The sequence below is a fragment of the Carcharhinus amblyrhynchos genome, chromosome 10, assembly GCF_965287045.1.
Source record: "Carcharhinus amblyrhynchos chromosome 10, sCarAmb.v2.hapA, whole genome shotgun sequence".
Taxonomy (NCBI): domain Eukaryota; kingdom Metazoa; phylum Chordata; class Chondrichthyes; order Carcharhiniformes; family Carcharhinidae; genus Carcharhinus; species Carcharhinus amblyrhynchos.
Window position 1 is genome coordinate 43365456 of NC_137333.1, and position 25930 is coordinate 43391385.

Here is a 25930-nt window from a genome sequence, read left to right on the forward strand (position 1 = left end):
AAAGCTTTGACAAAGGGTTATCTGGACTTGAAACATCAGCTCCTTTCTCCTTGCAGATGTTGCCAGGCCTGCGGAGATTTTCCAGCATTTTCTCTTTCGGTTTCAGATTCCAGCATCTGCATTAATTTGCTTTTATCCCCTGATATATTGACTGTGTACGCAATCAATACTCAAGATTTTCTTTATATATGCAGGATCAACATTTTGTTGTGATACCTGCAGCTGTGACCACCTAAGACATGCTTCACACAACAAGCAAAATATGCTCAGCTTCCAATGAGTATAAATCTTGGTGGTGAGGATTATATGCCTATAAGCTTGAATCATATATAAGATTGCATTAATGGGAACGACCACTGGATCATATTTAAGATTTTCTTCTCAAATGCATCTCAAATCAACATCCAGGTTTTGAAAGTATGCATTTTGCAGTATTTCCTATGAAGCTATTTGTTTATTATGTCAAAGCTGATGCAACTAACCATCAGCCTGCAGACAACAGACTGTGACAAAAGGAGGTCTGAGATACTTCAGGAAGACTCCTGCTCCTATTTCTTATGTTCTTATATATTATGTTTATGAGGTGAAAGGAAGAGGAGGCATCCTGAACCTATTCACTCCAGCCAGGTTGCCAGACAGCACACAACTTTCAATGAAACTGTTTCCTTTTATCACCATAGAACTATCATTTCCTATCATCACATCTGAGTTACCCCATCACAGAATCTCCTGGGGATGAGTTTCTCCCAAGATGGATACACTGAACCAGAAGATTTCCTAACCCCTGTTACCTAACTTGAGAGTAAAAATCCAGGTTACAGTCCTTCAAAAACATCTGTAGAGTATAAAGTTATTGTTATGAATGTCTTTAGCAAATGGTTGTACAAGAACCACCATGAAGTAGGCCTTGTAACTTAAACACTGAGAACTCTTTATTACAGGTGTGCACCATCCACAGTCAAATCCCTGACTGCTTAACCAGATTCCACAGTGGGAGGAGCTAATCCCAAAGGTCACCTGACACACACTAAAAGGAGCAGAATGCACCCCAAAATCTCAACATACATTACCAAATTTCATATAGCTGTGATATGTGTGTGTAAAGAGAAATTGCATTGTTAAATCATAATTCAGGACCTACAATAATGCACTATGCTTTCTTGTAGCTGTAAAAAGGTAATGTACACAGCAAATTAATTTAATGATAGTATTCTTATTAAGCAATGAAAACCCATTTCTGTGGCAGAATTCAGCAAGATTCAGAAATTTAGAGGACAGAATACTGAACTCATATTTCTGCCAGTTGAAAAAGGAATAGAGCTGGTAAAAAACAATCACATTAAATTTTCTTTGTTGTTAGCGACCTGTTGATTTCAATGCATGGTCCCTTTTAATATTTTTGCATTGTACCTTAAAGGGATATAATATTTTGCGAAGCTTAGGGAGTACACTGGTAAGCATTTATTGGACTGTCTCAAGCTCTCGTTTGTAACTGAACTACATACAAAGCAGAGTTTGTAAAACATGTCTTACCACCTGGTATCAGTATAAATTCAATTCATGTAAAAATTCTCTTAAAGTGAATTACATTTAAAAAATGCAGCAAAGGCTGTATATGTATGAACATGATCACATAAGTAGCCTGTAAGTGGAAGCAAAATGTACATTTAAAAGTACGTAAGATTTTTCTCAAAAAGTTGACCTAAGTTTTGCCATTTGAATTTATTTTTGATATTCTCTTGGATCATTACCCCTGTAATTTCCTGTCTGTAATAAACGCACTTAGGAACAAAGAGGAGAAAGAACAGATGCAAAGTAAATACCACACCTAACAACAAAGAACTAAACATATGATCAACAGTAATTAAGTAGTAATTATGTCATTAACTCCAAAGGAACTTAAGTAAAAGAACTGAAGTTAAAGACTGATCAAGTTTCTGCAATCAGTGAATCAGTGCAAAAAATTGTAGAAACTTAGCATAAGTGAGGTCAAATAGGAAATGAGTTTCCAAGATCTTTAATGTTGGTTTAAAAATCAAGATCCCCAGAGCCAGACCCAACCACAAAGCTGGTCATGCTCCCGACCAACATAATGAGCCTGTGCGTTTCTGTTGATTGCTCTTCAAAGAGAGTCTTCAAAGTGAAATACTTTTATATTATGAATTTCCGTTTCCTTTTTACCTTGCACAAAGGGCACGTGTGGGCACATTTTTTGAAAAAGTGTTCTGATGTTAAATACCTTTGGTTTACTAAAAAACTGAAAAGGTTGGATAAAAAGAAAATGGAAATTCAAAGATGTAAAATTTTGCATTTTTAAATTTCCCAAAAATTAAATTCTAAAGGAATAAAACTCTACAAATGTAACACTTTTCATTGTCATAGAGATTAATTGGCAGTAATTATCACAATGTTCTACAGTGGTCTACTTAACAGCTCCCAAGCAAATACAGCAACTTTATGCCGTTGAACGCATTTCCACAGTGAGGCAAGCAGCAAGATGCAAATTCCACAAGGAGAATGGCAGGGTTACATACCTAGAACAAAAACTTATGGACTTCCATGTTTAACCACATAACTGCTCATTCCTGAAATTGCTGTAGCATTTGCTAAATGCCATTACACTTGATAGTATTCTGACAGCAAATTAGGAGTTAATATCAAAAAGGGACAACATTCATAATTCTGTTACTACAACACATATTCTTTGTTATATGCTTGTACAGTTTGATCCCTTATGATTTCTGGATCAAGTACTTGCCCAGACATGTCTCATTATTAATCATTTAATATTTGTATCACAAACATTACATCATGCATTATGATTCTTCTGTCTTTACTGTATATGTAGAGTTGAAATTCATTTACATAAGTGTCTCACTTAAGTACCATATAACAGTTCAATAAAAGTAAAACTTGAGGAATCAGCAAAGGAAGAGCGACTGAGCATTTGTAGGATCAAAATTAGCATTGCATATATTGATTGCAGTGTTTCAATTTTAAAACTAGCTAATTCATTTCCAAACCCGCCATCTAAACTTCAAAGTTATTTTTATTTAATTGCGTAGTTATAAAGCAAGAAAGAAATTAACTTTTTGACATATTTAAACTTCTTCTAACTCAGAAGATTTTCAAGAATGCAGCAAGGTAATTCTGAAGAGAAGTGAATGGAATTGAATATTATCTGATAGAGTCCATTTTGAGAATCCTTCCATTTTCCAAGTGTTACAAAATGTGTCATATTAAATTACTCAAGATAATGTTTTGAAATTTTAGTGATTCAAATACTAAGACCATGTGGTACACAAGCAAAAACGAACAGACTAAGCGAGAAGCTGAGTTGAGAAGGTTAGAACATAGAACACTACAGCACAAACAGGCCCTTCAGCCCACAAGTTGCACCGATCACATCTATACCTACCAAGCCATAGAACTATCTGTAACTTCCAATCCCATTAGATCCCATATACTCATCCAGAAGTCTTTTAAAAGACCCCAGCGAGTTCGCCTCTACCACCACTGACGGCAGCTGATTCCACTCACTCACCACCCTCTGAGTGAAAAACTTACCCCTAACATCTCCTCTGTACCTGCTTCCCAGTACCTTAAACCTGTGTCCTCTCGTAGCGACCATTTCAGCCCTGGGAAATAGCCTCCGAGAATCTACCCTATCTATTCCTCTCAACATTTTATAAACTTCTATCAGGTCACCTCTCAACCTTCATCTCTCCAGGGAGAAGAGACCTAGCTCCCTCAACCGATCTTCATAAGGCATGCCTCCCAATCCAGGCAACATCATTGTAAATCTCCTCTGCACCCTCTCAATAGCTTCCACATCCTTCCTATAGTGAGGTGACCAGAACTGCGCACAGTACTCCAAGTGGGGTCTGACAAGGGTCTTATAAAGTTGCAGCATTACCTCCCGACTCCTAAACTCAATCCCTCGCTTGATGAAGGCCAGTACACCATACGCCTTCTTGACCACATCCTCCACCTGCGAGGCCTATTTAAGAGTCCTATGGACTCGGACCCCAAGATCCTTCTGCTCTTCAACCCAGCTAAGACTCCTACCCTCGATATTGTACTCCTGTATCCCGTTGGTCCTGCCAAAATGGACCACTACACATTTATCCGCGTTGAAGTCCATCTGTCACTTCTCCGCCCAGTCTTGCATCCTATCTATGTCACGCTGCAACTTCTGACATCCCTCCAGACTATCCACAACACCACCAACCTTCGTATCATCAGCGAACTTACTAACCCATTCCTCCACTTCCTCATCTAGGTCATTTATGAAAATGACAAACAGCAAGGGTCCTAGAACAGATCCCTGGGGCACTCCACTGGTGACTGACCTCCATGCAGAAAAAGACCCATCCACAACCACTCTCTGCCTTCTGCAGGCAAGCCAGTTCTGGATCCACAAGAACATAAGAACATAAGAAATAGGAGCAGGAGTAGGCCATCCAGCCCTTCGAGCCTGCCCCGCCATTCAATAAGATCATGGCTGATCTGTCGCTGCTCAGTTCCACTTTCCCGCCCTCTCCCCATAACCCTTAATCCCCTCTCCTATCAAAAACCCATCAACCCGCGTCTTAAAAATATTTAGCGAGGCAGCCTCCACCACTTCAACGGGCAGAGAATTCCAGAGATTCACCACCCTTTGAGTGAAGAAGTTCCTCCTCAACTCCGTTCTAAACCGCCCCCCTTTTATCTTGAGGCTGTGCCCCCTAGTCCTATTGTCTTTTTTGAGCGGGAAGAGTCTTTCCACCTCTATCCTATTCATCCCATTCATCATCTTATACGTTTCAATGAGATCTCCTCTCATTCTTCTAAACTCTAACGAGTACAAGCCCAGTTTATTCAGCCTCTCCTCATAGCTCAACCCTTTCAACTCCGGTATCAGCCTAGTAAACCTCCTCTGCACTCCCTCCAAGGCCAAAATATCTTTGCGCAGGTGCGGCGCCCAAAAATGCACACAGTACTCCAGTTGCGGCCTCACCAATGCCCTATACAGCTGCAGCAAGACCTCCCTACTTTTATATTCAATCCCCTTCGCTATGAAGGCCAGCATCCCATTCGCCTTCCTGACCACCACAAGGCCAAAGCCCCTTGGATCCCATGCCCTCTCACCTTCTCAAGAAGTCTTGCATGGGGGACCTTATCAAACGCCTTGCTGAAGTCCATGTAAACCACGTCCACCGCTCTTCCTTCGTCAATGTGTTCAGTCACATTTTCAATGAACTCAACTAGGCTCGTAAGGCATGACCTGCCCTTGACAAAGCCGTGCTGACTATTCCTGATCATTCTAAACTTCTCTAAATGCTCATAAAGGTTCCGGGAAGAAATTTACCATTGCATGTAAGACTGCATGGGCAGACTCCTGTTAATGTGGACACTGCTGCATGCAGCGAATTGGCTAAGCCCTTGAGGTAAAAGGGATTGGAATTCTGCTCGGAAGAACCATGTGGCTGAAAATGAGACCATACACGCAGAATAAACTGCCTACTATTAAATAATCTTTGTGTTGTATCTGCTATTACATGTGCAATTTACAGATTATAACAACCATAATTTGTCTGTCAATTGGTGTCTAATTTGTTTTGATTCTGATTCTTGTTAAAATTACAAGTGAAATCTTGTCCAGTAATTTCTTCATCTAGGGATTAGTTTAATACATGTGGTTATTTTGGTTTATTGATCCCCATGGGAATTGTAACATTAACCTGTTTTTGTAAGTATTAAAATCAGCAATCAATTTCCAAATTTAATAGTAATAAATAGTTCCAGTGATCTAAAGAATACTAATGTTTATCTGTAGGCTTCATCTCATGCTGAAATAAAAATTAGGCTGGGAAAATGTTATCACCACTATTACTTCTAATAGAAAAACTGCAAAAGAAGCAATTTAATTTGTCAAGGCACTTCTTGGGAATACTTGCTTGGTTTTCAAATGCCAGCATTTACTAATTCCCACCCGTAACATTAACAAACATTCAGCATCTATCATGAAAGCTGCACCATACTGGAATGTTCAAGATTATCCTATTGCATAGTCAGGTGTTCAAGATTTTTATTTATTTTTGTTAAACAGCCTCACTCAGTTCAACCCACACATTCAAAGATTGTGTTACTTAAAGTTACGGACAAATGTTGGGCACCTAATAGATCACTTAAGGCACTGACATTTTAATCAAACTGCAAAACACTTTTAACATCAGGGAATAAGGAGCATTAGATTGCAAATTTGTTTCTGTAATTTTTCACTCAATCATTCTATTAGGGAGCTGCTTCAAGAGCACTCAAGGAATATTAGTGAGAAAAATAGGTTGACCAAAGCAATGTGTATTTACGTGGTAATTTTCATGTTCAGCATGACATTTCAAATCAAGGAAAAGGACAAGGACATCAAGCAGGAAGAAAACAGCAAAGCAATAAGCAAAGTTAGGACGGGAAACTGAAGGGATGATCAAAGAATTTTGAGATTTGTGAAAATAGGGAGAAACTTGATAAGCCACAGGATAATGAGCAAATGCAATGAAATTCAGTTAAAAAGGGAGACTGAAGCTACAATTAGCAATATAAGGCAAAAGATTCCTCAGATGTTGAGGCAGGGCTAAGCAGAAATTTGAAAACACAGATGAAAAATTTGAAATTGATACGCTGGTTTACAAGGTATAAGTGGAACTTAAACAACAGGGTAATTAGTGTGGAATTAATGCAGATGGGCATGGCATTTTGGATAACAGGAAAACTAGTTAGGTTTTAGAGAAGACTGCAAGGCTCTCTGCCATGTCATGTAGGTCAGGGAATAATATGTAATACATGAGGGAGGACATTCAAAAATAAGATCAAACAAAACACAAGTGCTATTATCTGCAAAAGATGAAAAACCTTAAATAGCTTTATATTCTAAGGAGCAAAATTCATCCATCTTGTAGTTGCTGATTCTTTAGACTGTACTTACTTTCGTCTTCGGATTGTCTGTAAAGTAAGTTTACGAGCTTTAATTCGGTTTATTCTTTGTTCTTCCAATAATCTTTGTCGTTCTCCGTCCAAATCTTCCACCTGTGGTTTTATATTTCTACCAGAAATGGAAGTTAAGAATAAAGTTTAAAAACAAATGAACCAATCTTGTATCAGTAAAATCCATTTCTGTCAAAATCTTATCTGATTTATCTGATAAATTTGGCTAGAATATTTCTAGCCAAACATTCTAGAATGTTTCTTCAAGCCATAGATTTTACACACAAGGTGTTCTGAGGGCCTAAATGAAAATGTACTTTCTTCTTCTCAATTTTCTTAATTATACATATAGGAGTTTCAGGTACAAATCTAAACACATGCATGTACAGCAAATTTATAGGGGACTTCATTCTGGCCTTCAGGAAGACTTTAAGTAAATTTTAATTCAAGACTTGCAAAGAAACAGGGTGTAAAAAGAATGACAGGTAAAAATGATGGTTCAGGTCTGACTCTGCAGGCAAATAATGGAGTAACAAGTACCTGTGTCCTATTTGGGGATGGTTAAGTGGAGGTTGTGTTTCATGTGACAGTTGAGGACAATTATCCTCTATGATTCTCTACAGCATTATTCATATTTGTCAGTATTGCAACAAGCCTAGAAGATGGAGCCAAGTTTCCAGCCACAATTAACCACTACTTTTGCTATTTGTTGTTCCTGTGTTTGTGGTTGCTCTGGTTGTCCTGGCAGAAAATGGCCCAGCCCTGAAGCCAATTGTTTGATGGTCAGAATAGATGTCCATGGTTACTTTTAAGTAGGTGTATCAAGGCCTGTAGAAATGGATGAGGAATGCTGATTAATCAAGCATTGATTAGCCAAGCATTCACTTATCTTCATAATACCACCAGGCCTTTTAATCACAGATTATTGTGGAAATAAAATTCTTCTCAAAAGAAAACACTTGGATTATATGGCATATATCAAGACATCAGACTGTCCAACAGTGCTTTACAGACAATTACATATTTTTGAAACACAGTTACTGTTCTAATGCAGGAAAGGTTATGTTCATGTCCACCTGTTGATACAGGTCTGGTGAGGATTGGTGGTATGGCACAATGCATCTCTCATGCAATCTGCTCTTTTTGATCACCTTCCATTAGTCTTCTTTCCACATACTTCATTCAGGAGGATTCTCATGTGTGCCAGTTGCTGTTCAGGACAAAGAAATATATTTGGGGCAAAAGACTAATAAGAGAAAAATGATTTCAAAAAATCCTAAAAACCGCAAAATTAGTTCACTTACTGTGCCACTTACATCAAAATACTGCTTGCAACTGTCTCTACAACAATACTAGGGGTCCATTTCACAAGACCATCATTTAGAACCAATATCTACACAACTAAACGTTGATAAGTGGCATACATGACAAGCCAACATCTTTTATCAAAAATGTCCAGCTGTTCCTGTCTCCAACTTTGGGATTGGTGACCCTTTAACCAGAATGTTCAACGTCTCCTGACTCTAGCCTTGGGTTCTGTGAGTCTTCGCCACCAATATAAAGGGGCTCCTGTCTTCAGTCTGGGTTTATTTATCTCCTCATCCCTAATTTCTAGGTTCTGTTTGGGTTTTTCTTGTTCATTGTGACAGTAGCAGCTTGGCCTTTTAAGGGTTTTTCCCAAGGAGCACATGAGCAGCAAGGAGTCTATGGGTCATCCCAGTGGGGAGCTGAGCCAACTGGCAGGAGGGTGTACACCACTGATCGAGGAGGGACTTGCAGTTAGAGCCAGCGAGTCGAGTAGCGCAGTCACATTGTAATTTAGTCTGAATTTATTGTATATATTATTTTTTATTTGGTAATATGGCCTTTGTTGATTCAAGCCATATTGAGTTACCCTAGATCTGTTACAGTTGCTCACCATTATTTACATGGCACAAATATTACCTGCCATTTGTCAGTCCAAACCTGGACATTTTCCAGGTCTCCATTAAGGCTGAGGTATGCTGCTTCATTGTTCAACTCCACTCACAACTCCTTTGACAATGTAGAGTTGTCCCACTCCTGACCTAATGACTGATGGGGAGATTACTGATGGGGATCAGCTGAAGATTGCTGAGCAAAGAATATTTCCTGAATTAATGTCCAGAAGTTGCCTTTGGCAACCACACTTTCCGTAATGAAGAGGTTATGATTCCAGTCACTGAAGTATTTTCCCTTTAATGCAACTATATTCAGTTTTGTTTGGAAGTATACTCAATCAAATATTGCCTGACATTAAAAGCAGCTACTCCTAGCTCACCACTGGCATTCAGTTTTTGCCTTCATGTCCTGGTCAAGCTTGTGATAAGGTTGTTAGCTGAACTGTTCTGCCAAAGCTCAAATTGAAAACTGCTGATGAGTACATTTTACTGATGGTGTCATTCTGGGCCGTAAAAGTTCGGTGTTCCTACCAACCTTTGCATTCCTTCCCCTTTATAATCATCTTATCTAATTATTTCACCACCTCCTTTCATTTCTATTCATTCCTACTATAATAGCCAAGTTATCCTGCAGAAAACCAATCCTGTGTTAATCCTGGGTCAACTCCCTTCACCTTTCAGGTGTTCTTAATAAGAACATGAATAGACATTTCTCCCTCATATGTTGAACTAATTTTCATCAATGGAAGGCTATTAGTGTTTCAGAGAATTCTGTGATCATTTTCAAATACCATAAAAGCCTTAAATTCAGTCATATTGTCTTAACATTTATTCTAGCAATAGGATAAACCTACCATTCACAGCATTCCCTTATTTGATACAATTCCCTAAATAACAACATTTACTGAATGACCCTCAGATGAATACACCACCATCAAGATTCCATTTTTTGCACCTTTTACTTCAACATAAATCAAAATCCACCTAAATCAAACATAAATTAACAGGCAATTAAGGTTGGAATTGTCAAGAGATAATGATGTGCAACTTTAAAGGGAGTTGTATCTCAAACTTCAATCATTACTATCTCTACAGGATGTGATTTTTAGCCTCACAACTTATAATCAAGCAGCAGGATGAGAGATCAGATGTATTATACTTAGTATCCTGGGTGAACTCAATCTGTATATAGTACTATTTTCAAATAAAAAACCTGCATTATTGCTTCATGTAATCCTTGTGTATGATTAGCATTGGGGCATCCCTGGTAATGTAAATGGGTATGGTATGATAATAATGTTTTTCTCTTTTCATTCACAGGTTTTAAGTCGGTCCACCTCGTGTCCCGTGAGGGGACGTACTGGGGCTGCTCTTGGTTGTTCAGGATTGGCCTAGTGCTTCATGTCGTTAGTGTGTGCCTAAATTGGACAAGATACTGGGCAAGACGACAGCTCAGTGACTATCGCTGATTGCTGTGCAGACACATGGATTTGGGCCGGTGTCTGTGGGAGTTTGCGCATTCTCCCCGTGCTTGCGTGGGTTTTCTCCGGGTGCTCCGGTTTCCTCCCACACCCCAAAGATGTGCTGTTAGGCTGATTGGCAGGAATAAATTGTCCCTAAATCAGTTTCCCTCAATCTGGATGGCCATAAAACATTAGACAGGAGTCGTGCGGGACTGGTGGTGTTGAGATGGCGGCGCTGGCTCGTTGGGCCGAAGGGCCTGTTTCCGGGGCTGATTTTGTTCTTTGTTTTTTGATTGTTATATTTATATTGAGGAGAAGAAAAATGTACGAGGCGGAGGAGGCAGCATGATTTTGAAAATTTGTCTGAATGGAATATGAGCCTCAACTTCTTCACATCCAGCAGAAAAGTAACTGGTGTGAAACTGAATCAAGCATCAAAATCCACCGCAGATAATTCTGCAACTCTGAAGGAATCCTATACACATTGCCCTTTTCTCCTGGGATCCCACTTTGCTCCAGCCAGCAGTTACCAAGTCCCAGTAAGACTGTTTAAAGTTTACCTGCTGCAAAGTTTAAGCAGGAACAGAAGTTAAACAATAAACTCCAGGGTGGTCTCATTTTAAGCAGAACTCCACAGGCAGGAGAATTCTTACTGTCCCTACAGGAGGTCTGGGGGAAGCAAAATACTGCAGGCTGGACTGGGAAGAAAAATCTATCCAGTGACAGTAGATGATTCATCTTGGCCTCCACCTGAGGTTCACAACATCACAGATGCCAGGCTTCAGCCATTTTGATTCACTCCATGTGACAACAAGAAGTGACCAAATTCACTGGATACTGAAAAAATTATGACAAATTCTATTGCCTGATAAAATTCTGGTAATAGAAATGAAAATCTGTGTTCCAGAACTAGCCGTGCCCCTAATCAAGTTGCTCGAGTACAGCTATAACAGTGGCATCATCCCGCAATGTGGATAACTGCCCCAGTATGACATATCCACAAAAAGCAATTACCAGCCCATCAGTCTACCCTCAAACATTATGAGGGGCATGGACAAAGCAGATAATCAGAAGCTTTTTCCCAGGGTGGAAGAGTCAATTACTAGGGGGCATAGGTTTAAGATGTGAGGAGCAAGGTTTAAAAGAGATGTACGAGGCAAGTTTTTTTACCCAGAGGACGGTGGGTGCCTGGAACTTGCTGCCGGGGGAAGCAAATACAATAGTGAGTTTTAAGGGATGTCTGGATAAATACATGAATTGAATGGGAATAGAGGGATATGGTCCCTGGAAGGATAAGGGGTTTTAGTTCAGTCCAGCAGCATGGTCGATGCAGGCTTGGAGGGCCGAAGGGCCTATTCCTGTGCTATAATTTTCTTTGTTCTTTGTTTTTTTATTAGCAAAGCAATGGAAAGTGTCTTCAACAGTGCAATCAAGCAACACTTACCCAGTATTAACTTGCTCATTGATGCTTAGTTTAGGGTTCTGCCAGGCCACTCAATTCTTGAGCTCATTACAGTTAGAAGAAATTTAAATAGCTGTCATAAAGCATTCAAAATCCTGAAAAAGGCTAAAAAAAAGTGACCACAAAATTTCCACTCAATTGGAAGGCGATGGATCTCCTATCTGAACTTACTATTTTCTGACAATGCGCGAGCTGTTTTTTCTGGGACTCAACATTTTGGAATTTGATAAACAATAGCCAATGCAGGCAAACCTAAAAAGCAATATGGATGGTAAGTCTTATACATGCACCCAGAAAATGCCAAGCTCTTAATGCTGTATGCAAGGCATGAAGTACCAGGGGAACGCAGGAACTGCCAATGCAAAAAAATGCCAACATAGTGATTCAATGTCACAAGAAGTCATAGCCAAAATCTGAAGAGGTACAGCATTATAAACATCAAGGGCATACTCGAAAACAGTATCAAGACGAGATCCACAAAATGTCCAGCCAAGCCAAGCAGTCAGGTAAGGAGGGTGACCAGACCATCAACACACAATCTAAGCTGACATTCAGCACAGTGAACAAACAGTGTATTGCACAATGGTACCAACAGAAAGCAGCCTTTGCCAGGGAACTGAGTTCAATTCCAGCCTTGGATAACTGTGTGGAGTTTGCACATTCTCCCCATGTCTACGTGGGTTTCTTCCGGGTCATTTGGTTTCTTCCCACAGTCCAAAGATGTGAAAATTAGATGGACTGACAATGCTAAATTGCCCCTTAGTGTCCAAAGATGTGTACATTAGGTGGATTAGCCATGGTAAATGTACATGATTACGGGGATAGTGTGGGATCAGGTGGTAGGCCTGGGTAAGATGCTCTTTCGGAGAGTTGGTGCAGGAAAATGGGCCAAATGACTTTCTTCTGACATCATCTTCCAGTGCTTGCAAGCCTACTAATTCTAGTCATCATCCCCAGCATTCAAACTTGATGACAGAAGACAACAGAACACAATGACACTCCAAGTATCTCAGTCGCTGACATCATATTCTTGTACCCGGATAAGAATTGGGTTGAAAGGACTGGAAGTTTCAAGATGATTCAGTGTTACATCCACATGCAGAATGATACACCACCCATCAACTTGCCATGTAACATTCACATCCAGAACAAGATGAAAGCCAAAATGGATAAGAGGAGATGGAACAGTTCAGTACCACATAGATTGGTGTAGGTTGTTCATGAGTGTCATTAAGAAAGATGGCTCTCTGAATGCAGCTCTAAAACAATGCCTCACAAAATTTCCACACTGAGGAGCTGAATCCCAAGTTTGCGAACGTTAATTTCTTCTCTAAACTCAACGGTAAGATTGGCTTCTTGTCATTGCATCTGGAGAAGGCATACAGCAGCTAACAACATTTCATACACCACTTTGGAGAAACTATTTTCAAACGTTACTGTTTGTGCTTCCATAAGCTAGGATAATTTTCAATAACTTTGAAAATTATTTCAATAATTTTTAATTTTCAATATAGCAAGGATCATGCACAAGATGTCAGGATGCATCTGCAGAGCAGGTGAAGTCAGCATTATTGGAACAACAAAGCAGGAGCACAATCGCAACTTGCTCCTTCTGATGGAAACTTCATAGAAGTCTTATGTTTAATAGTTAGAAGTGCAGCATCAATGCCACACAGATCAAATTTTTCAGATCCATCTACTCTGGCACAGACATCTGCCTGACTCTCGCAAGCTGGAAGATGTCAGTGCAATGCCCTTGCTGCAAGGCAAATCTGTCAATGCTGTTGCTTTGGTTTGTTTCATTTCCTTTCATTCCATGTACTTTAGTTTGCACAGAAAGCCTCTGAAAGCTTCTGAGGAAAGAAGTGCCTTTTGTTTTGTCGGACAATCAACAGATTTTTAATTACTTTACAAAGTATTAACTGAAGGATTGTCTCTCTTCAGCTTTACAACCTGAAGAGACTTGAAGTTGAAGTTGATGTATCCCAAAATGCACCTGGGGCATGCCTCCTCCAGAAAGTGAAGCCTATTGTTTTTGCCTCTAAGAGTTTGCCCAATGTCCAAGCTAATTACTCAGATATAAAATGCAAAATGGGGCATTTGTATTCAGCATCCAGCAGTTCCACACCTACTTACTTGGAAAACAGCCTCCCATCCATTGATTCTGTCTACACTTCCCGCTGCCTCTGCAAAGCAGCCAGCGTAATTAAGGACCCCACGCACCCCAGACATTCTCTCTTCCACCTTCTTCCGTCTGGAAGAATATACAAAAGTTTGAGGTCATGTACCAACCAACTCAAGAACATCTTCGTCCCTGCTGCTGTCAGACTTTTGAATGGACGTACCTTGCATTAAGTTGATCTTTCTCTACACCCTAGCTATGACTATAATACTACATTGTGCACTCTCTCGTTTCCTTCTGTCTGTATAGCGCGCAAGAAACAATACTTTTCACTATATGTTAATACATGTGACAATAATAAATGAAATCAAATCAAATCAGACGTTTGTTGTGGAAACTGACCATTAGACACTTCACATCACCTACTGGTCAAAGTACAAGACTGTGATACTCTACAAGTCAAGTAATTTCATGGTTGTATTAAATACTAAGCCACCTATATAACCTATTAAAAACTGCAGATATTTCCCTAAATCTGCAAGCTGATCTTGTAGACACTGAAATAGAGAACATTCTGCATGTTGACCAACCTAGGTGCAAAGTGCTAGTGCAGGCAACATCCAATGATCCTGTACTACTGTAAGTATACAAGACAATGTCTGGCAGATAGCTGGGATCCTTCCAGGAATTCCATAGGATGTAGGATCATTTTGGTCCTACAAAGATGAACTTGGAATATTTCAAGGAGTCAACTTTAAGTGAAAGCAAATTGTCATCCAATGCAGCCTGATATCCTCCAATTGTTGCACATAGGTACAAATGGGAATTCCCAGAACTAAAAGATTGGTCAGAGAGACGGCATACTGGCTATGAATCTACCAGGACATTGAACATAAGAAATAGGAGCAGGAGTAGGCCATCTAGCCCCTCGAGCCTGCCCCGCCATTCAATAAGATCATGGCTGATCTGAAGTGGATCAGTTCCACTTTCCCGCTTTCTCCCCACAATCCTTAATCCCCTTGCCTACCAAAAACCTATCAACCCGCGTCTGAAGTATATTTAGCGAGGTAGCCTCCACCACTTCAACGGGCAGAGAATTCCAGAGATTCACCACCCTTTGAGTGAAGAAGTTCCTCCTCAACTCCGTTCTAAACTCCCCCTCGCTTATCTTGAGGCTGTGCCCTCTAGTCCTACTGTCCTTTCTGAGCGGGAAGAACCTCTCAACCTCTACCCTATCCATCCCCTTCATCATCTTATACATCTCAATAAGATCCCCCCCTCATCCTTCTAAACTCCAACGAGTACAAGCCCAGTTTATTCAGCCTCTCTTCATAGCTCAACCCCCTCAACTCCGCTATCAGCCGAGTGAACCTCCTCTGCACTCCCTCCAAGGCCAAAATATCCTTGCGCAAGTGCGGCGACCAAAACTGCACACAGTACTCCAGCTGCGGCCTCACCAGTGCCCTGTACAGTTGCAGCAAGACCTCCATACTCTTATATCCAATCCCCCTCACTATGAAGGCCAGCATCCCATTCACCTTCCTGATCACCTGCTGCACCTTTAGGCTGGGTTTTTGTGACTCATGCACAAGGACCCCCAGGTCCCTCTGCACCGTAGCATGCTGCAGCTTTTCGCCCGTTACATAATAGTCCCTCCTACTATTATTCTTGCCAAAGTGGACAACCTCACACTTGCCAACATTGTATTCCATCTGCCAGATCCTTGCCCACTCACTCAGCCTATCTAGATCCCTCTGCAGACTTTCTACACCCTCCGCACAATTTGCTTTTCCACTTATCTTTGTGTCATCAGCAAATTTTGACACCCTACACTCAGCTCCCTCCTCCAGATCATCTATATAAATGGTAAATAGCTGAGGACCCAGCACCGACCCCTGGGGCACTCCACTAGTCACCAACCGCCAATCCGAATAGCACCCATTGACACCTACTCTCTGCCTCCTATTTGACAGCCAATCCTCTATCCATGCTAACACCTTACCCTCAACTCCATGCCCCCTAACCTTCTGTAACAACCTTTTGTGCCGCACCTTATCAAATGCCTTCTGAAAATTGAGAAACACCACATCCACCAGTTCCCTCCGTCCACCACACTAGACACATCCTCATAGAATTCCAATAAATTCGTCAGACACGACTTCCCCTTAACGAATCCGTGCTGTGTCTGCTGTATCAAACAATTCTTCTCAAGGTGCCTCACTATTTCTTCTTTGATGACGGATTCAAGCATTTTTCCTATAACAGACGTTAAATTAACCTGCCTATAATTCCCTGCCTTTTGCCTGCTACCCTTTTTAAACAGCAGCGTAACATTAGCCGTTTTCCAATCTTCCGGCACTTCCCCAGAATCCAGCGAGGTTTGGAAAATAATCACTAAGGCATCCACTATCAGCTCTGCCATTTCCTTCAGAACCCTGGGATGCATTCCATCCGGTCCTAGGGACTTGTCCACCATCAGTCCTGCTAGTCTATTGAGCACTACCTCTTTAGCAACAGTGATCGCATTCAGGCCCTCAACTCCTACCATCCATCTATCTTTAATACCTGGCAAACTACTTGCGTCCTCCTCCGTGAAGACCGAAGCAAAAAACTTATTTAAGGCCTCAGCCATTTCCTCATCCCCCACCACTAAATGGCTATAAAGGAAGGCAGGGCATGTCAAACCCTCATGCCCAGCAACCAGAATGAACCACTATTTCCTATGAGGTGCCACACAACCATGGGCCAGACTTGCAACTAATTTGTTAACCACCATCTCATTGTGATGATTTCTTGAATGGAATGGATTACTTCTCCAAATTCCCCATTACCTGTCAATTACAAACAGATCTAGTACAACTGTCACAGACACATCAAGTTCAATCTTCAGTCTGTTTGGGACACCACAGGAATTTGTTTCTGACAATGGCTCCTAACACAGCACATGTTCCTTTAAAATAATGTGTAGGAATTGTGGAATCAACCATATTACTTCATCAGCGCAATATCCCAGATCCAATGAAATGGCAGAACATATGATTTGAATTCTAAAATCCTTAACTATTAAGTACCATCAAACAAAACTCAATTTTCCAGTGGCCATATATCTTACAGAAACATCGCTCACTGCAACCATTCCTTCGCCCGCGGAATTGCTTTTTGGCAGACAGGTGTGGGCAAACCTCCCAATGATCACTCATCCTTCTATGCATTACTTGAAAAACAGGGGAAAGTGAAATTTGTGCATGGCTGGCATGTGGGTAATGAATTACGCTACCTAAATATCAGGCAGAAATTTAAAGTATAACACCCAACTGATGGTACATAGGACACAGCAAAAATTGTCAGCATGTGCCCAGAAAGAGTGTTGTACCAAGTACGAACACCAAATGGCATGACAGTGATAAAATAGATACCAAATCAGGATAATATCAGAACTAGAAACACCAAGTAACCCTATTATATCCAGAACACAGTCTAAGAATCAACTCAAACAAACCAACCCTAACCAGCAAATATCACCATTACTAAGTCTGCTTGGATAAACAAACTGCCAAAACATTTGACTTGTAAGTTTATTGTCCTCTGTTAAAGTACATTCAGACACAATGTTATTTCATTTTCATTTCATGTAAACAGTTTGATTCTTTAAGAGTAAATGGTTAGCTGAAAAAAGGGCATATTGTGAGATGATGACATACACCTTTAAGGGGGTATATTTTAAACTACTGTGAATGATTATCACCTCAAGATGTGATGTATTAGCTCCATGGCTTATAGTCAGTCTGCAACAGGAATAGGGATCAGATGTTCTGTACTTAGCCTCCTAGTAAACACTATCTGTATAATAATCTTATCTTCAAGAAATCAAATTTTTGTTTCACTAATCCTCATGTATGATTGGTACATTTACTTCCAGATATGAACTATGAATTGCACATGGAATAGCAAATACAACAAAGATTATCTCATGAGATTACGTTGCTTCTCATAAATATGTGCACCATGTGCAATCTCACCATCTGTCCAACTTGGCCTCTAGAACATAGTACCACTCACTTTTTCTATTCAGCTCTCAATTCACATTCACCAGCAGTGCATTCCATCCAACTCCCCTGAGACAGTCGTCACTCAAGCAGCACCCTCTTGAAGAACATCCTTAGCTGGGTTCACAATAGTCTTGATGGCACATATTCCCCAGGGGTTTCTTTATCTGACTCCTTTAATAAACCTCATTAAAAGGTCTGGTCAGATCTGGCAAAATTGAAGCACATCCGTAGAATTGTCCAATTTGCAATTTCTGTTGTAAGTCTGTCTTCAGTTTTCTGACATTTTTAACTGCATTATTTAAGCAGCTCCTTGTAAATGTGGCTTTTCTGTGCTTCTCCTCATGCAGCTCTTTTTTGTCACTGCCCACAAGGCTTCTATATTTTAACTTCCTTCCTATTGGTACAAGGTCAAGAGTCGCCAGGGCGTATTGACCAGTATTATTTAAAAGAATTACAATTGATCCCTTTATAATTGATGCAGACTCTGAAAAGGCCTTTTCAATCATTCTTAAGAACAATTACAGATTCCACTGGTATTTTAAACAAATGATGAATTTTCCTCATTGTACTGCTTTGTATTACATATACTTTTTATGTTATGAGTTCCGTTTCTGTTTGATCAGCTTTGTTTATTCCACTACTAGTTTAAATCTGATAGGATTGCCCTACTTACCACCTCAACAAGAATGTCATTACTAATCCAGTTTAGGTAAAGCTCATCCAACAGTTTTGCTCTATATCAAAGTTTATTTTATATCCTCAGAATGTGAAGCACTCCCTTTCATACTAGCTCTCCAGCACACATTGTTGATGACATTGTTGTTATTGATACCAGCTCATCCATTGAAGCAGGAAGCCGTGCAGCTATCAAAGGCATAAAAAATGGCAAAGACCCCTGACATGACTCTCTGAAGGCAAAGCTGTTGAAAACAGATGTGAACATGGTTGCTAAAGTACTTACTGATATCTTCTGTAAGATATGGGAAAATTAAGTCATACCAGGGGATTGGACTAAAGGCCTCATTTTCAAACTGCAAAAGGGGATCTCTGCAATTGTGGCAGCTGGTGAGAAATTCCACGCCTTTCAATCCACAACAAAATCTTCTGCAAAATTCAGCTCAAGTAAATTAACAATGCCATTGATGACAATATAAAGGGAAAAGCAAGCCGGGTTCCACAAGGGCAGAAGATGTATAGACCAGATATTTGTTTTGTGCACATCACTGAGCAATGCCTTGAATGGAATGTACCCCTCTGCATTAACTTCACAAACTTCAAAAAGGTATTTGACAATGTTCACTGTGTGTGTTTATACAAAGATTCTTGGAGCTTATGGAATTCCACTCAAGATTATCAATCTCATTGGGAAAATCTATCAGCACGTTGATAGATCATCCTCAGCAATACAGTGTCTGAGTGGTTTGAAATGAAGTCCGAAGTGCAACAGGATCACATCCTCTTTCCTATTTCTCATCACAAGTGACTGGGTCATGTGTTAAACAACATCAGATCATCCAAGAGGAATTCAGTTTTTTCATACTTGGACTTTGCTAATAAGCTTGCTGCCATCTCTTCAAGATGCATCCACCTCCAGGAGACTCAGCATGAATGCAAACCAGACTGGTCTACATATCACCAAGCAGAAAACACAAATTATAAGCACCTCCAATTCCCAGCAGCACCCCTAATTACCATGGATGGAGAAACACAAAAGTATGTTGAGGATTTCTCTTATTTCAGGATCCTTATCAGCAACAGCAATAATGCTAAGAAGGCTTGACTGAATAAAACCAGAAATGTATTTAGCAAACTTAGAACCATCTAGAAATCTAAAGATCAAAATCAGACTGTAGAACGGTAATATAAAGTCAGTCCTGTGATTATGGATCTGAATGCTGGTGAGTAGTGACGACAGACATGGGCAGGGGCCTCTCATAATACTCGCCTATGTAAAATCTGAAGCATCTTCTGGCCAAATAAAATATCCGATGAGGCGCTGTACAAGAATACTGGTTGCTGCAGCATGCCCTTGAGATCAGGAAACACTAGATAAGATAGTTCTGATGTGTGCTAAGGATATCCCAAGAGCAAATACCGAAGGTTGCTCTAAGATGGACACCAATAAAGAAAAATAAATGGGGCAGGCCAAAAACAACATGGTATACGACTATTGTGACTTAGCTGAGACAGATGAGAGTTACACTGGGAAAGTCACAAGCCACAGCACAAGATAGGGCCTAGCGGAGGAACTGTATTGTAGTGTGGCTGGAATGAGGCTGGAAGATTTGCCTAGCTGCAGTATAGGAAAAAGTCTCCATAAAAACTTGCACCTTGAAAGACAGTTCTGAAATTAAAATTTTACAGCTGGAAGAGAAAGATCAGAAGTAAACCTTTGGAAGCTAAGAATCATTTTGGACTGATTCTGGAAGAATTGAATGTCTATTTGAGCGACAAGGTAATGCATACCTAATAGTGGATTCTTCAGTTGTGTTAAAATTTCTGCTCTGTAGTTTAAAATACAAGTTGCCTATAAAAATAGAGTTTGGTCGGTAGAGCTTTTAATCTGTTTGTTACAGCCAATTGTCTTAAAAACATTGTTATCTCGTTATCATCTTTCAGCTTTAAATTGAAAGTTCAAATTCCTCTTTTTTAATATTCTTTCATGGGATGTGGGCACTGCTAGATAGGCAATAAATAGCAGCCTTTCTCCAATTGCCTTTGAGAAGGTGGTGGTGCGCTGCCTTCTTGAATACTGCAGTCCGTGTATTGTAGGAACATCCACAGCGCTATTAGAAAGGGCATTCCAGGATTTTGACCTGGCAAAAGTAAAGGAATGATGGCAACATAGTTCCAAATTAGCATACTGTGTGACTTGGAGGGGAACTTGCAGATGCTGCTCCTATGCATTTTCTGCCCTGTCTTTCTAGGTGGTAGCGGTAGTGAGTTTACAAGGTGCTGTGGAAGAAACCTTAGTGAGTAGGCTGCATCATGTAGTTGGTACACACTGTGCCATCCTGCCAGGCAGTGTGCTTTAATGACTATCGTCCGGTGGCTCTGGCATCGATCATCAAGAAGTGCTTCAAAAGGTTAGTCATGGCACAGATTAATTCTGGCCTCCCAGATTGCTGGGATCCACTATAGTTTGCTTATTGCCGCAACAGGTCCACAGCTGAAGCCATCTCCCTAACTCTACACTCAACCCTGGAACACTGAGATAACAAAGAAGACCAACGTCAGACTCCTATTTATTGACTACAGTTCAGAATTCAACACCATTATTCTTAGAAAACTCTTCTCTAAACTCCATGGCCTGGGGCTCGGCTCCTGTCTCTGCAACTGGATCCTAGACTTCCTAACCCACAAACTGCAAGCAGTAAGAATAGAAAACAGCATCTCCTCCATGATCATCCTCAACACCGGTGCCCACAAGGCTGTATTCTCAGCCCCTTATGGTACTCCTCATACACATATGATTGTGTGGCCAGATTCCCCTCCAACTGAATTTTCAAGTTTGCTGATGACACCAGAGTACTGGATCGGATCTCAAACAATGATGAGATGGAGTACAGAAAAGAAATAGAGAACATAAGAACATAAGAAATAGGAGCAGGAGTAGGCCATCTAGCCCTTCGAGCCTGCCCCCCCATTCAATAAGATCATGGCTGATCTGAAGTGGATCAGTTCCACATTCCCGCCCTCTCCCCATAACCCTTAATCCCCTCGCTTATCAAAAACCCATCAACCCGCATCATAAAAATATTTAGCGAGGTAGCCTCCACCACTTCAACGGGCAGAGAATTCCAGAGATTCACCACCCTTTGAGTGAAGAAGTTCCTCCTCAACTCCATTCTAAACTGCCCCCCTTTATCTTGAGGCTGTGCCCCCTAGTCCTACTATCCTTTCTGAGCGGGAAGAGTCTCTCCACCTCTATCCTATCCATCCCATTCATCATCTTATATGTCTCAATGAGATCTCCCCTCATTCTTCTAAACTCTAATGAGTACAAGCCTAGTTTATTCAGCCTCTCCTCATAGCTCAACCCCCTCAACTCCGGTATCAGCCTAGTAAACCTCCTCTGCACTCCCTCCAAGGTCAAAATATCCTTGCATAAGTGCGGCGACCAAAACTGCACATAATACTCCAGCTGCGGCCTCACCAATGCCCTATACAGCTGCAGCAAGACCTCCCTACTTTTATATTCAATCCCCCTCGCTATGAAGGCCACATCCCATTAGCCTTCCTGACCACCTGCTGCACCTGCAGGCTGGGTTTTTGCGACTCATGCACAAGGACCCCGAGATCCCTCTGCACCGTCGCATGCTGCAGTTTTTCGCTACGTAAGTAATAGTCCTTCCTACCATTATTCCTACCAAAGTGGACCACCTCACACTTGCCAACATTAAATTCCATTTGCCAGTTCCTGGCCCATTCGCCCAGCCTATCTAGATCCTTCTGCAGACTCTCCACACCCTCCGCGCAATTTGCCGTTTCACCAGTCTTGGTGTCATCAGCAAATTTCGACACCATACACTCGGCTCCCTCCTCCAGATCATCTATATAAATGGTAAATAGCTGAGGCCCCAGCACCGACCCCTGGGGCACTCCACTAGTCACCAACCGCCAATCCGAATAGCACCCATTCACCCCCATTCTCTGCCTCCTATTTGACAACCAATCCTCTATCCACGCTAACACCCTACCCCCAACTCCATGCCCCCTTACCGTCTGCAATAACCTCTTGTGAGGTACCTTGTCAAACGCCTTCTGAAAATCAAGAAAGACCACATCCACCGGCTCTCCTCTATACACTGCCCTAGACACATCCTCATAGAATTCCAATAAATTTGTCAGACACGACTTCCCCTTAACGAAACTGTGCTGCATCTGCTCTATCAAGCAATTCCCCTCAAGATGCCTCGCTATTTCCTCCTAACAGACGTTAAACTAACCGGCCTATAATTCCCTGCCTTTTGCCTACCACCCTTCTTAAACAACGGCGTAACATTAGCCATTTTCCAATCTTCCAGCACTTCCCCGGAATCCAGCGACATTTGGAAAATAACCACCAAGGCATCCACTATCACCTCCGCCATTTCTTTCAGAACCCTCGGATGCATTCCATCCGGTCCTGGGGACTTATCCACAATCAGTCCCTCCAGTCTGTCGAGCACTGCCTCTCTAGTAACAATAATGTCATTGAGACCCTCCAGTCCTACCACCTTTCCATCACTAACACCCGGCAAATAGAGAAACTGGTGAACTGACGCGACATCAATAATCTCTCCCTCAACAAGATGAAGGAGGTAGTCACTGACTTCAGGAAGTGTAGTGGAGGACATGCCCCTGTCAACATCAACGGGAACGAAGTGGAAACAGTTAATAGCTTCATGTTTCTAGGTGTCCAGATCACTGGCAACCTGTCCTGGTCTCTCCATGCCGATGCTATAATTAAGAAAGTCCACCAACTCCTTTCTCTGGAGACTAAGGAAATGGCAGAATAGCATGTCAGCTACCATTCTTACCAATTTCTACAGATGCACCATAGAAAGCAATTTTTCTGGTTGTATCACAGCTCGGTATGGCTCCTGCTCTGCCCAAGACCGCAAGAAATTACAAAGGGTTGTTAATGAAGCCCAGTCTATCACAGAAATCAGCCTCCCATCCATTAACTCTGTTTACATTTCCTGCTGCCTCGGAAAAACAGCCAGTGTAATCAAGGACTTCACACACCCTGGACATTCTCTCTTCCATCTTCTTCCATCAGAAAAAGATACAAAAGTCTGAGAATATGTGCTAACCAACTCAAGTACTGCTTCTTCCCTGCTGCCATCAGACTTTTGAATGGGCCTGCTCACGTTAAGCTGATCTTTCTCTGCACCCTAGTTATTTATGGCTGTAACACTACATTCTGCATTCTCTCCTTTCCTTCCCGATGTACTGTATGCTTTGACTTCACTGTATACATAACACATGTGACAATAATAAATCAAATCAAATCAAGGAGTAAATGGTTATTATAGTGAAGAGAAGAACTAGATCTTGCAATGTCTCTTTCCTGATTGGACTGGAAACACGAAGAAGACAACACTCCTGAACACACTACGGAAACTTTTTCCTTCCTCTGCCTTTACAACATTGCTATTCCAGCTTACAGTCCAATATTGGCAGTCCCCATTATCGCCACTGTTGTCCATGCAGTTTGTTAATTCGTTTAACTTGGTCCCAATTTCACCTTACAGATAAACGCAATTTCTCTATGGCTCAAAAATGTCTGCACCGTTGTTGCCGAATCTTAATTCGCATGAACAGACAGTAATTTCACGAATAGACTGTGGATAAATACAAATGATTTCGAGAAAGTGCCATCGACTCCACTTATCAAAACATTGTGATTGGTAACCTATGGTAACCAGACCTCCCTCACCCCCAGCAGCGCCCTGACCATGTTCCCGCCCCGGCCGCAGACGGAAAGGATACGAATATGAAGCGGGCCGCTGTGTCTGCATCCTGGAGGCTGCCTCAGCGCCGCTTCCCCGCCGCCTCAGGCTGTCCTCAGCCGGGCAGCGCCCTCCAACTTAATCGATGTCCGTCCGCTCGGCTGATGGCGGCGATACCAACACACCATTTTTATTGCTCAGCACCTCAGAGGACAGCAGTTATTAGCGCTGAAACTCTGCGGGAAAGGTGAGGGGGAACGGATTGTCCCCACTGCCCGGCCCCGCACCAGCCTCGCCATCTTGACAACCCTGAGACGCGGCTTCCCTAGCAACGGCCGAGTCTGCGCACTCAGTCCCAGCAGCAGCAGCAGCTCACTACAATGCACTCGCTCACTCCCAGCAGCAGCAGCTCACTGCAATGCACTCGCTCACTCCCAGCAGCAGCAGCAGCAGCAGCTCACTGCAATGCACTCGCTCACTCCCAGCAGCAGCTGACTGCAATGCACTCACACCCGGCAGCAGTTCACTGCAATGCACTCACACTCCCAGCAGCAGCAGCTCATTTCAATGCACTCACTCATCCCCAGCAGCTCACTGCAATGCACTCACCCCCTCAGTAGCAGGTCACTATAATGCACTCACTCATTCCCAGCAGCAGCTCACTGAAATGCACTCACTCACTCCCAGCAGCAGCAGCTCACTGCAATGCACTCACTCACTCCCAGCAGCAGCTCATTTCAATATACTCACTCATCCCCAGCAGCAGCAGCACACTGCAATGCACTCATTCACCCCCTCAGCAGTAGCAGCAGCTCACTGCAGTGCACTCTCACTACCAGCAGCAGCAGCTCACTGCAATGCACTCACTCATCCCAGCACGGCTCACTGCAATGCACTCACTCACCTCCAGAGGCAGCAGCTCACTGCAATGTACTCATCTCAGCATGGCTCACTGCAATGCACTCAAACTCCCCTAGCAGCAGCAGCTCTGAAAGGCATCCTCACATTCACAGGATGTCGCCCATGGGAAAAATTGGGATGGAGCAGTGATTTTCCACTCACTGCGATGGTCATCCTGACATTCATGGTGACCCATTTATGGAAGAAATTGGGATGGAGCACTGACTTTCCACTCATTGCAATAGTCACCTCAGCATTCAGAGAGGCTAATCCATGGGAGCAATTGGGATGGAGCAGTGACTTTCCAGCTGCCACCTTTCCACCATTTATTTGCACATGTAGCCATATGTGACAAACTGCCCCGAATGTCACCCTGATGCAGGGTGCAGCATTTATGGATCCAAAGTAAGCCAACAGGTATCGTATAGAATCCTTACAGTGCAGAAGGAGGCCATTTGGCCCATCAAGACTGCACCAACCACAATCCAACCAGCCTCTATCCCCGTAACTCTGTATTTACCCTGCTAATCTGTCTGACACTAATGGGCAATTTAGCATGGTCAATCAACCATGTGATAACTTCAGTGTGGTAGTTTCCATCTCTTCCCTCCAGCA

The 25930-nt window shown here is 41.9% G+C and overlaps 1 protein-coding gene across 3 annotated transcripts in view; it reads right to left on the reverse strand.

Moving 5' to 3' along the window:
- Positions 1-24667, reverse strand: part of cep126 (centrosomal protein 126) — a 112628-nt gene extending 87961 nt beyond the window's left edge. For all 3 annotated transcript variants that reach the window (XM_080196939.1, XM_080196938.1, XM_080196942.1), the window contains exons 1-2: positions 24456-24667; positions 6965-7081 (exon numbers count right to left, since the gene is read on the reverse strand). In XM_080196939.1, coding sequence (XP_080053065.1) covers positions 6965-7081; positions 24456-24484 — 146 coding nt within the window. In that variant the 5' untranslated portion in view covers positions 24485-24667. The remainder of the gene's footprint in view (positions 1-6964; positions 7082-24455) is intronic.
- Between the last annotated feature and the right edge of the window lie 1263 nt (positions 24668-25930).